The sequence below is a fragment of the Harpia harpyja genome, chromosome 3 (assembly GCF_026419915.1).
Source record: "Harpia harpyja isolate bHarHar1 chromosome 3, bHarHar1 primary haplotype, whole genome shotgun sequence".
Lineage (NCBI taxonomy): Eukaryota > Metazoa > Chordata > Aves > Accipitriformes > Accipitridae > Harpia > Harpia harpyja.
In genome coordinates this window covers 6,958,810-6,971,119 of record NC_068942.1, presented here as the reverse complement: position 1 = coordinate 6,971,119, position 12,310 = coordinate 6,958,810, and the positions used below count along the sequence as shown (strand labels likewise).

General features: G+C 42.6%; 1 protein-coding gene across 1 annotated transcript in view; it reads left to right on the top strand.

Annotated features, from left to right (window-relative positions):
- Nucleotides 1-104: 104 nt before the first annotated feature.
- Nucleotides 105-12,310, top strand: part of REV3L (REV3 like, DNA directed polymerase zeta catalytic subunit) — a 127,254-nt gene continuing 115,048 nt past the window's right edge. The window contains exon 1 of the mRNA XM_052781272.1: nucleotides 105-369. Within this exon, the coding sequence (XP_052637232.1) occupies nucleotides 231-369 (139 nt within the window). The 5' untranslated portion in view covers nucleotides 105-230. The remainder of the gene's footprint in view (nucleotides 370-12,310) is intronic.

The following is a 12,310-nucleotide window of genomic DNA, read 5'->3' as shown; positions in this document are numbered from 1 at the left end:
TCGCACGCGCCTCTCTCTGTGTGAGTGAGCGAGCGAGCGAGCGCGTGTGAGGGAAGGCTGCGCGCGCGCCGGCGGGGCGTGTGCGCGCGCCGGCGGGCGGGCGGGCGAGGATCGGCAGGCGGGGGGCTGCGCTCGCTCGCTCGCTCGCTGCGGCGGGGGGAGCCGTGCGGGCTCCGCGCTCGCTCCCTCCCTCAGTGCGTGCCTCGGCGGCGGCGGCGGCGGCCAACAACATGTTCTCAGTGCGGATCGTGACTGCCGACTACTACATGGGCAGCCCGCTGCCCGGCCTGGACCCCTGCCAGTCCCACTTCCGAGAGGCCCCGACCAGGCGGGTGCCCGTCGTGAGAGTCTTCGGCGCCACCCCTGCAGGTAAGGGACCCCCGTCGTCGTCGCCGCCGCCCCGCCGCTCGACGGCCGGGCGGGGACGGCCCCGCTGCGGCGCGGGTCCTGCTGGCGCCGGGCCCGCCGCCGGGCCCCCCCCCGCGGCGGAGGCAGCGGCAGCTCCTGCTCTTTGTGGCTGGGTCGCACCCCCCCCCCCCCCAACCCCCCCCCGCCGCTGCGGCGCGTCTCACCTGCCAGCGGCGGCTGTAAGGGAGCGCGCCGGGCCCAGCCGGACACCGCGGGGCGGCGGCGGCGGCCGGTGAGGAGCGGTACCTGCCCCGGGTGTCCCCGCGGGGGAGCCCGGCAGCCGTCGCCGCCGCGGGCGGAGGTGTCGCGCCGCGCCGCGCACCACCACCCCTTCCCCGGCTACCCCCGGCCGGTGGCGGTGGGGGGCCGCAGGTGCGGGCCGGGGCGGAGCAGGGCCCGCGGCCGGCAGGGCTTTGTGCGCGGCGCGGGGGGGGGCCTGCCCCGGGCGAGCGGCGGCAGCTGTGCAAACACCGGGGGTAGCCGCCGGCCCCGCGCCCCCCCCCCCCCCTCGATCCCTGTAAAGGGTAGAGTAACGGCGTGTGGGCATGGGGGGGGGGGGGGGGGGGTGTGAAGGCGGCACACCAGGAGGTGTGTTCCTGCGGGGCGAATAGCGAAAGGGTGAGCGTACAGGGGGGGAAACCTTCGACCGTAGTCACGAGTGAGACTTGTGCAGGACTTAGAAAGTGGGGGGGTTGTCTTGGTCTTACGCTAGCGTGGTACAGACCGCGTAAAACGACAGGCATGGGTGCTGCACTGCAGAAGGGAACGTCCTAACCGCTGGCCACATGTTGCCCCCCGGGACTTCCTAATGTCACACCCCGCTTCTTCGTTGCCTCTTCTCTATGGACTCATGGTTATAGTCTTCCCACGTCTCAAGTATGTTTCTGACTGTCATAACAAATTTCTAACGAATTTAGTATTTAGGAAAACGTATCTCATGTTTATTGTAGTTTACACATACGTTAAATGTGAAGTTGGAAAAAAAACCCTGTTCTCTGAGATGTTAGACATGTTAAGCGTCATTGCTTGTGATCCCTTTATAGTTACATCGTGTAATGCTGACCTTGGGAATTAAGGTATTTCTGCATATTTTATTGACTTATATGTTGAAAATGAGGTACCAGTATATACATTAAACGTTAGGCAAGACAAAAAACATGCAATAAAAAAAGCGCAGTAACAGTATCTTTCCCTTCACCCAGCTATTATAGTAGAACAGATTTTTTTGTTGTTGTTGTTTTTTGGGTTTGGTTGTGGTTTTTTATTTAGAATTATCTGTCCGTTCTCTGTTTAGGCACAGAGGAATGTGAGATATTAAAGCTGTTGTGCTCTGATGCATCTACAGCTCCAAATTCTTAAGTGGATGAGTGGGATTAATAGATACAATATTGAAATAGTGGGACCTATTTTATTGTAGTTCCAATTTTGCATACAAAGGAGATATTATGTAATAATATTTATGTAATGGCATGAGTAACTATTTCATTATTAAAAAATGTAGAGCCTGAGGTTGTCTGGCAGGTAGCAGGCTTTCTGTGGGTGCGTGTGGTTAACTCATTAAGGCTTATTTTCTTTTAAGAAAATGTTTAGGCTATGCCATATCATGAATGTGGCATCATAAAGTAAACAGTGAAGCAGTTTTAGTTGTCCAGCTATTAGGAACACAGTAGGAAATCCCTGGCTTCCCAAACCATAAACTTTAATATTAGTTTGCATAATAGAAGCGTTTCTAATTCGTCTTGGTTAGAGAAGACACTTCACTACAGTCTGCAAAGGAAGTGTGACTTGGCTATCTTCTATTTATTTCCTTGTTAAACTTTTTTAATGGCTTTTTTTTTTCCTTTCTATACCTTTAGTAATGTTTGCTAGTAAGCTTCAAGAACTTATTACATTTCTGCATTATTTTTTTCTTTTTAAAAAAAGGAGACAAATGTAATTCTGCCTCTTTTTCAGAGGTGTTGGACCTAAGCAGTCATTGTCAGAAGTAACGTGTGTGACTTCAGAGGAAGGGCTATCCAGTTATTTACTTGAGAGTTGAAATATAAAAATGAAATAAAGTATTAATCACCTACATCTACATTGATATTTTCTTTGGGGAAAAAGAAATAGTAAAAACAACTTCTAACATACTGTATAAGACAATGGGGTGTACTTATTGTTTGGCTTACAGGCAGTGTGATGCTTGTCTTCACTTGAGTTGGTCTGGATAAGAATAACCTTTTCTCACTGGGTTTAACGTGTACGTCTTGCCTGCAGGAAAGGTGTTCAGTTGCCATGCTGCCTACGTGACAGCAAACCACTATGTGTGTATAGGCTGCTTCACCTCCGGCGTGATTAACTCTGCATGAATCTTAGTATGTTTAAAGCTGTGTGTCCATGCTGTGCAGCTAATTGGGAGTCAGGTTCAGAACAGACTCCAAATTCCACCTGCTGAGTGAAGGGGGATTGATTGGTATGTGGAAGAGGCTTTATGCATATGTTCAGAAAGTCAAAGCGTCTAGCAGCACTGTGTCTTCTGTCTAGTATCAGCTATGGACGTTGGTTCTGAAGGCACCTACCTATGCTTTCTGCCTCTTCTGGAGGTATTGTGCTCAGTGAGGTGTATGAATGATAAGGGTTGCCAGTGTTCTTAGCTTTGAGGGCTTTTATGTAATCCTGTACTAAACAATTGGTTTGTAAAGGTTTGCTGGTACGATCTATAAAATTAAAGTGGTTCGTGGTATGGTGGTTGGGGGAGGTAAAAAACCAGACTTTTAGTTAAAAATAATGGAAGGATGAACTCCTACAATGGACTGTGTTGGCAATAACATTTCACAACTTCTTTAGGTCTTTTGAAGAAGAAATGTCATTGTATTTGGCAAGACTGTGCGAGTCATCTCTTGACGTCCTACATCTTTGCGTAATAAGAGCTTGAAAGGCAAGGAATCAAAATTCTGTTTAAGCCCAAAGATCTGGCTACTATTTTCTGTTGTTCTGTGAAATACAAAGAGCAAAATTCTGACTACAATAGCAAAAGGTGAAGTGAAGCACTACTAGAATTTATGTTTGAATTCATCTTAGCTGGTTGAGCCATTCCATTTTAGCTGTTTGGTGCTTGAAGCAGACTGGCATGTCTGTTGACATAGTGACTTGGACAAAAGTATAATTTAAAAAATGCTACAATGCTGCCATGGTGGTAATGGAATGAAAGCAGTGTTAAATTTATGCTTTGTTGTATAAGATCGTAGCTATTATTTGATATAGTAGTCTTTGGATCTATAAAGGAGTCTTGTAATATTGCTGCTTGTATTTAAAAACAATAGGTTTTAATTCACTAAGTAGTGGTCAACTATGAAACAAAATTTCATTATCTTCTCAGGCAGTATTTCTTTTTTGGTAGCTAGCAATTTTTGTAAATGCTTTTCATAAAAAAAAAAGAAAAAACCTTTGAGAAACTACAAGGCCTGTTTATTAGAGTGAAATCGTAATGAGAATTGAATTTTCTGTTTATGTGTGGTCTTCTGTTTAATTGGGAATTCTTGAATTGTCATTCTTGTTGCTAAGTTGTGGTGTATGGAGGTATCAAAGTTTTGATTTATTTCCTACTAGCTTTTGGCCATTTCAAGCTCTTGGAGTCGTTCCTCAAGATTTCACTGACCACTTCAAAATAAGTATGTGAATGGTCAGTTGGGTGTTTCTGTCAGATGCTTATTCAAGTGCAGGAAGACAGAACCAAAGTGTAAATCCATCCATAAAGAAATTGGGGTGCGACTAGATGTCACGTTAGGGGAGACATTAACAAACGAGCTGAGGTTGCTAAATTATTGCTTCACTTCACAAGACTGAGTGCAAGTAGCTGACGAGACCAGTTGTAAACCGCATACAAGATACTTGCTGGCGTATGATAATGAATATTGTAAAACGGAGAATTGAAATATTTTTTAAAATCACAATTCTTATTTGGGCATGATTTGAGGCTGATACATGATAAATTTTACAGAAATAGGTACACATTTTAGAATTGCTTTTGAAGAGTGTTAGGCTGGGAAATACGTGTTCAATTGGCAGGAGGGCCTTTGGAGAAGGCAGATAAGGAATTTACCTAAGAAAAAGCAATGTGTAATTTGAGGAATAATATAACTCTGCTGTCCTCAACTGCCACTTTATATATTTGTCTCTTTTTGAAGGGTTTTGTATTTTAGATTATGAAATCACTGATCCAAGAATGAATCTCACTTCAGGGCAGCACAAAAACTCAGCCAGAGAAGAGGATGTTTTAAGTTACTCTTGTGTGCTTTTGATTACGAGTTTTGCCAAGGCTAGGTGTAATTTAGAGTAGGGGTTTATAGTCAGCAAAAGCTGTATGCATTTCAGGTAGACATCCAAGTTTGGTGGCTTCACTTCTTGGTTTTGTGAGAGGGGAAAAAAGCAGAGGCAAATGCTCCAGCTCACATCTGGCTCCTTTCCAGCAGCAGTAGCTCTGGTATGACACAGTGAGGGGGCCTGCTTATCTTCTTTCTTCTGTTCTTCCCTCCCCTTTCCCCCTTAACTGACCTGGCTAGGCTGTATATCTGGTCCCATCCCAGTGTCTTTCTCTCTCCTCTGTTGCTGCTTACTTGAGAAGGAATGAGCTCATTGCAGGAACTTGCTGCTTCCTAAGGTCAGCTCCTGATTAACTTTTTTTCTCCCTTCATTTTCGCTATCATTTCAGACACTGTGTCCCACAATGGTCATTCCCCGTAGCCTCCTCGGTTCATTATCCCAATGTTCACAGCCGAGCATCGTTCCAGTTGCCGCTATTTTCCATAATCCATTTCCCAGAAGTGGGCACTTCTTGTCAACAGTCTTCCAGTCCCTTCTGTGGCTTCATAGTGAGAGGATGCAAAATAGGATACAGCCATTGTGGTGAGGCTTATGCCTCTGCCTTTTACCTTTTCACACCCTCTCCCAAAATATACCAGTGTACAACTCTTGATGGGGGTTGTTCTGTGGACTGCAGCATGGACTAGAAGATTTTCAGCATTGTACAGCAGAGCTTCACTTCCAGCATACCATTTCTGCATCTTGCACTGGCAGGCTTCTCGTACTTCTGAAGAGCTATTTGAAAAATAGCCTCATGTCCATTTGATTCTCTTTTCTCCAGAGGTTCATAGCTTCTGTGGGATGTGAACAGGGCTGGAGTACGAATGAGGAATTTGAGATAATGTATTTATTCTGAGATAGTTTCCAATGTTTGAGTTTTGTCAATGATGTGGTTGGAGGTCATTAGTTTGTAACTTACCTTGTTCTTAAAAGGATGTGTTTTCTAATGTGTTGTGGGGTTTTTGTAGGGGTTTTTTTGGTTGTTGTTTTGTGTTTGGTTTTTTTTTAAGAACCACCTCCTTTTTTTGAGGCATTTGTTACATACTTCATATAGATTGCCTGCTGAGTTGTTTGAACAATGAGAGGCTACCTGAATAAACTATGAGATTCTGCTCCACTGGCATGAAACTTGTTAAGCAGCAAATTTAGTACCCATGTATATATGGTGTCCTTTAATTCTGTGTCTTAAATAAACCTTAAAATATTGTGACAAAATGGATGCTCTAACTAGAATCCAGATACTGGTTTCATAACCAGTATACTGTTTGCTACTGTAGAGTACCTCTTGGTCAACTCACTGAATATATTTGTGCTTTTGTCAAAAAAATACATGTATAACTGACACTATGTGCTTAGAACACCATCAGCTGCAGACTTCAAAGCGTTTCACAAAGTAGCTGCACCTATATTGGGTCTAATATATAACTTGGGACTGATTTTTATGATCAGTGCCCCTGGAAATAGACTAACAGCATATCTCTCTCAGCTACAATTTCCAGTTCTGTTAGATACTTCTTGAGGGTGCTTTTTGGCTGCTTGTTGAAATATCTTCTTTTTCAGTGTGTAAAATGAACCTCCTCAAAATAACACACTGGCCTGAAAATAGTTGTCTCTCTCTCATTTTTACCAGAGTAGCACATGCATATCACAACTGAGGTTGGCAGGATTAGATAATGTGTAAACACTCAGTGAGAAACAGCTCCTGCTTAGTAATTTTTGCAGTCTGAGTAGACAAGATAAATCACTGGAAGAAGGAAACAGGTGTGGTAGCACCATGCTATCCATTTCTTCTCTGTCTCTCGTTTCAGAGTTCCAGTATTGATCATTTAATACCCTGTTCTGCTAACTGTTGTCATTACGCTGTTTTTGTCCTTTACTCTTGGTTGACTTGATTGACCTCTGTGTGCAGTGGGCCTCTGAGAAGGATGATGATGACAAGGAAAATGTAACCATTTGGAAAGAGGCAGCATGAACACTCACACTAAAAGATTTACAGCGGATGTTCAGTCTCGCAGATGAAGCAGCTGAAATCTTTCAGAATGATCGGACAGGGTCACTGGAGATTCAGTCTCATGTTAAGGGAGATCTGCTGATCAAAATTTCAGAACAATTAGCAGTCAAGTTTTTTTTTTTTTTTTTTTAATTAAGCATTTGGTATCTCCAGCTATTGCAAAGCCAGCTTCTGAAAAGCCAGCATCTCATCCTCCTCATCTGTCATCATGGGATGTCAAGTTGACAGCCGATGAATTTGCTTCTTCCTCTCTGTCCGCCATGTCATACATGCTGTCCCTGTGTGTTACAATTGTGTGTGTGTTTTTAAGTTCCTGTATACGTCTCCTCTATATTACATTTATTCTATGGGGAAAAAATGTTTCACTGTCTATTGAATTGCTACTTCGCATTTCAGGAACATGTTCTTGACAGACAGCAAGGTATACCTGTGTAAAGAAAAGAATGGATTTTCTTAGGGTCCCACATCAAATCAATAACAGAACTGATAGTACAGTGAAGAATCTACTGTCTACAAGCAATGTTATTTCTGTGGTACTACCCTGCCCAACAATAAATTAATGTAAACAATAAAATAATATTCTTTTATGTGTTGACCAAAGCTATAGTTGTGGTAACAAATATAACATTAAAGCCTAGGCTTGATTAACAAGGTCCAGGGACTGGTTGCAAAGATTTGCCATGAAATCTGTATAGTTAGGCTGTAATTGCACTGTTATTCGTGATACCTATATGTATTCTGGTGAAAGCAATAATTTTGAGGAATGTAGTGGAATAATCAAGTATATGAGCTTGTAAACAGGCAGTATTTTTCTGCTTGTAATACAGTTACTTTAAGACTGAGGATAGAGCTCAAAATATACAAGAATCTAAACAAATACTGGAGAATTTTGTACTAGATATAGGGACTGTCTGAAATGCCAGTGTTTGCATAGGCTTCATTCATGCATGTTTGTTAAGGTTCATTTCTTTCAAGAACTGCTTTTTATTACAGAGAAGTTATAAGGTGTGTAGAAGTTTGTGGGTTTTTTAGCAGGCCATTTAAATGAAACTTCACACTTGCTGGTTGGAGTGGGCCATATGGCTTATTACGGAACCATTTGATGTCTGTATGCTCCAGCTTTTCTGTGATCGGCATGCAGACAGCCATTTCGGATGACTTCTTCCCCCACTCGTATATATGCAGTCTGTCATGTTGACTGCGTGTTTATGAGTTCGTGTTATGTGACCTTGGCGTACATGTGCATGCCTTCTCAGATTCTCAGGTTGTGGAGTCATCATGCTTGGAGATACTCAAAAGCTGTCTGGATGTGGTCCTGGGCAACCAGCTCTAGGTGGCCCTGCTTGAGCGGGGGGGGGGTGGACCAGGTGAACTCCAGAGGTCCCTGCCAACCTCAACCATTCTGTGATTACTGAGATTACTCTTATCAGCAGTGAGTATCCAGGTGCTCTGTACAGTCTGTTTGTGTGTCCAAGTAAACACAGTTGCATGCAAATGGTGTGGAAAGGTTGCCAAGTAGTTGTCTTTTAAGATGATTACCTTTCAGCTGTAAAAGTTACTGGAAGGTTGTGGTGGTGTTAGTGAAAACTGATTTAGATTTGGAAAGAAGAAGAAAAAAAAGAATATTCATTACAGAGACCATTGCTAGGTTGGGTTTGTCCCTCAGTGACAGGTTCTTTTCCTGAAAATTACAGAGAAAGTAGGAGCAGCCACTGCTTATTTACATTCAAGTTGTGCCTCTGTACTGTTTGCTGACTAAACCAGTGTTTACTACAGCAAGGCTGTATGTCCTATTTTAGGTGCAATATCAACATACAGTACTCAGTGAGAATATTGAAAGGGCTGTGGAATGTTGCACCTAATCCATAATGCTTGGCATTACTCCTCAGGGGAGGTTTACAATACAAGTTTTCTGAGTTTTGTATAATGAGATGTATAATGAGTCTTTCATTTTGTGTTTGAAACTACCTAGGTGGGTTTCTGTATAGCACAGTTCTTATTAAGCAGTGGGAATTGGAAACTGATTCAGCCCTCACTTCTGCAGGTACTGCCTTCAGATCAGTAATGAACAAATTTTTATTGCTGCCACCCCTATTATATTTATTATCCAGATGAGGAGGTTATTTTCTGGAGTTCTCCATATAGCAGCTTTTATATTTCCTTTTAAAAAGTTACCTATTTAACCTAGCTAAAATGTTACAAAATAATTCCATTGCGGGTGAATCTTCCTTCATGTTCTTGTGTGGTTTTATCCATTGACCATTAAGCAAATGGTTTTGTGGCATTCACATTTGTAAGCATTGAAACAATTTTACTGTCGGTAGGAAATTAGAAGAGATTACAGGCAGTTTCTTTACGTTGAGATAAAATGAATTTATTTTTAGAAATACTTGGTGTCAAATATTTTAACTTTTGAGCTGTTTGAATTAGCTTTGTAGAACTGAGGCTTAACCATCTTTACGGTTAGGCCTAAATAGGAGCAGTAAAACCAACCCAGTTCTGCTGTATTATTTGTTTGTCTATTTCCTACACTAGAAGTGTGTTTTTACTCTCAGATTAATGTTGAGGTTGGAAGGGACCTCTAGAGATCATCTAGTTAGTCCAAGTGCCCTGCTCAAAGCAGGGTCACCTAGACCAGCTCCAAGGATGGAAATGCCACAACCTGTCTGGGTAAGTTCCAGTATTTGACCACCCTCACAGTAAAACAAAACAAACAACAGGAAGAAAAAAAAAAAAAAAAGCCCATTCAAAACTTTTTTTTTTTAAGTTTCTTGTGTTTCAATTTGTGCCCATTGCCTCGTGTCCATTCACTGGGCACCACTGAGGAGAGTCAGACTCACTCTTCTTTACTGCTTCCTGTCAGGTATTTATACACATTGGTAAGATCCTCCCCCCACACCCCCAATCCTTTTCTTGAAGCTACGAAATCCTGGCTCACACAGCCTTCCCTTGTATGTCCCATGCTCCAAGCCCTTAATCATCTTCATGGCCTGGCTCCAGTATGTCCATGTCTGTCTTGTACTGGGGAACCCAGACCTGGACCCAGCGTTCCAGATGCATCTCACCAGAGCTGAGTAGAGGAGAAGGGTCACACCCCTCGACATGCTGGTGTTGTTCTTCCTAATGCAGCTCAGGACACTGTTGGTCTTCTTTGCAGCTGAGGCGTGTTGCTGGCTCGTGTTCATCCAGGACCCCTGGGTCCTTTTCTGCAAAGCTGCTTTCCAGACAGTCTGCCTCCGGCCTGTAGTGATGTATGGAGTTATTCCTCCCCAGGTGAGGACTTTGCATTTCCCCTTGTAGGGCTTCATGAGCTTCCTCTCTGCCCATTTCTCCAACCTGTCAAGGTCCTGCTGAATGTCAGCACAACCCTCTGGTGTATAAGGCACTCCTCCAAATTTTATCATCTGCAAACTTGCTGAGGGTGCACCTGTTCAATGTCCAGGTCATTAATGAAGATGTTAGACAATATTGGCCTCAGTATTGACCTCTAGAGTATTCCATTATTGCAAGGCTGCTTCTCCTCACTTAAGTTTCATTGTTCTCCCCACTGCATAACAGTCAAATCTGGTTTAGAGCTCTCCAGTGTGTGTTTTGTTGTTACCTCTTCCTTTTTTTAACATGCCATCCGCTGAGGTGAAAGTATACGCACTTTGTTTCATTTCTGATTAGAGCAAGGTTTGTTTTGTAGTGCTTATAAAACATCTATGTAGATATCTTGGGTATGGTATGACTATGTAAAAGTAATAAATCCTGGGTCTGTATTTTCTGGGTGTTGATGGTGTGTTTTACCTGAACAGAAAACACAGGAATGATGTGAAATAACTGAATATAAGTCATCATTTGACTAAAAAGGTGTTCTGTATCAGAAATACAGTTTTAAATTGTCCCACGTTTTCCTTACTTCAGAAAAGTAGTATATGTTGTGCGTAAAGTAATTTAACTTGCCATGGTAATTCAGGGCATTCTTCATTATGTTTTTTTATGTATGGTTCTTAAGGAATTTGTGCATTCACATGTACGTTTGTAAACCTGCAATTCCCATGAAGAGGTGAATTTAGTATCTAGTATCTTTACAGTCTCGATTCCTGTTTTGAGTCTGATATATTAAACAAACAAACAAAAACCCCACCAACAAACCCCTCCACCTTAGGATAGATGGCAAGAACAGAATAAAGTTCTGTTAAGCACTTACAGATTGTGCCAGCACGTCAGGTTTTGGTGAGCTTGTGTTCTTATGCCAGCAGTTGGAAACCTAATCAAGGAAATAAATAGTAATTTTTAACCACTGCTATATTAAAGATGAAGGAGTTAAGAACAGAAACAAGTTGTTTTAGGCAGTGTGCAGATAATGGTGGATAGTCCTCACTCCAAAAAAATTATGTTCTGTATAAACGGAGTGTTAAAAGGTGTAGAAAGAGTGATATGTTACAAAAACAGATGGCGTGGCAATATTGTTAGTCATTATTTTGAAGTGGAATTTTGTAGGAGGGATTGCCTGAATGGAAAAACAGGAGGAGGGGAGGATGTGTTGAAAGGAAGGCTGGGATCGGAAAGGGATATGTAGAGCATGTGAGGTGAGCTGGGGGGGGTGGGGTGGAGGAAGGAGAGTGCTGAGAGCCAGGACTGTGGAAAATACTGACGCTGGTGTTGCAACAACAGGGACCAGTTATCTAAGGCTGCTCCCTTTTGGTTTCACTTGCTTTGGCTCATGGGGCTGATTCATCCCCTGGAATTTCTTATCTCCAGAATTGTGGCTGCTCTGTGCAGTGGGAGAAGAGAGAAAGAAAACAAAGTCCCCCTGACTGAGAACTGTTCAAGAGGTGGAGAACTACAATATTCTCATGAGCACTGCGCAGTTTGTGTTGCCTGCTTTCATGAAAATTTGTATTATTATTTTTAGGTTAAGGGATGTGAAAATGTAAATAAAACAAATTCTAAATAGCTGGTATTCATCTTCCCAGTGTATCAGTAGAAATAAACTAAAACCAGCCAGACTTCAAGCCTGACTCTGCAGTGTGATGCATGATGCATGCACAAGAAAATGCATCTTTTGCTGGCAGAGAAAGATTAGGTAGACCTGCATAATGTAGGTACATATGTGGCAGATTTAAAAAACAGAACAAAACCCAAAGACAGTGAGAAACAAGTCACTTCTTCAACTGATCATCTCCTCTTTAGTGTAAATGAGCTTTCTGCAGCCTGTTTGTTTGTCATGTTCTTCAGTTGCATCCATAAAAATATTACTCATTTTGTGTAAGCTTGATTTGTTGAAAGAAAACCTTCACAACATCTTATTCTTTCCAAGTTAGTCTTTGGCTTTTTAGAATGTCATTCTCTTATGGAAACCATTAGCAATGCAGTGTTTTAATTTTATTAATAATTTGGCTTCTGTAGCCATCTGACTCATAGTAAACCACTTAATTTCACTGAATATTTGAATTCTATAGTTTTTAAAGGATGAGTGATTGCATTTTTTACTTGTAGTACCCCCATGACCAGGGACTTGGTATTTTGATAGCAGAACATTGGTGGTGAAAGGCTGAAGCTTGT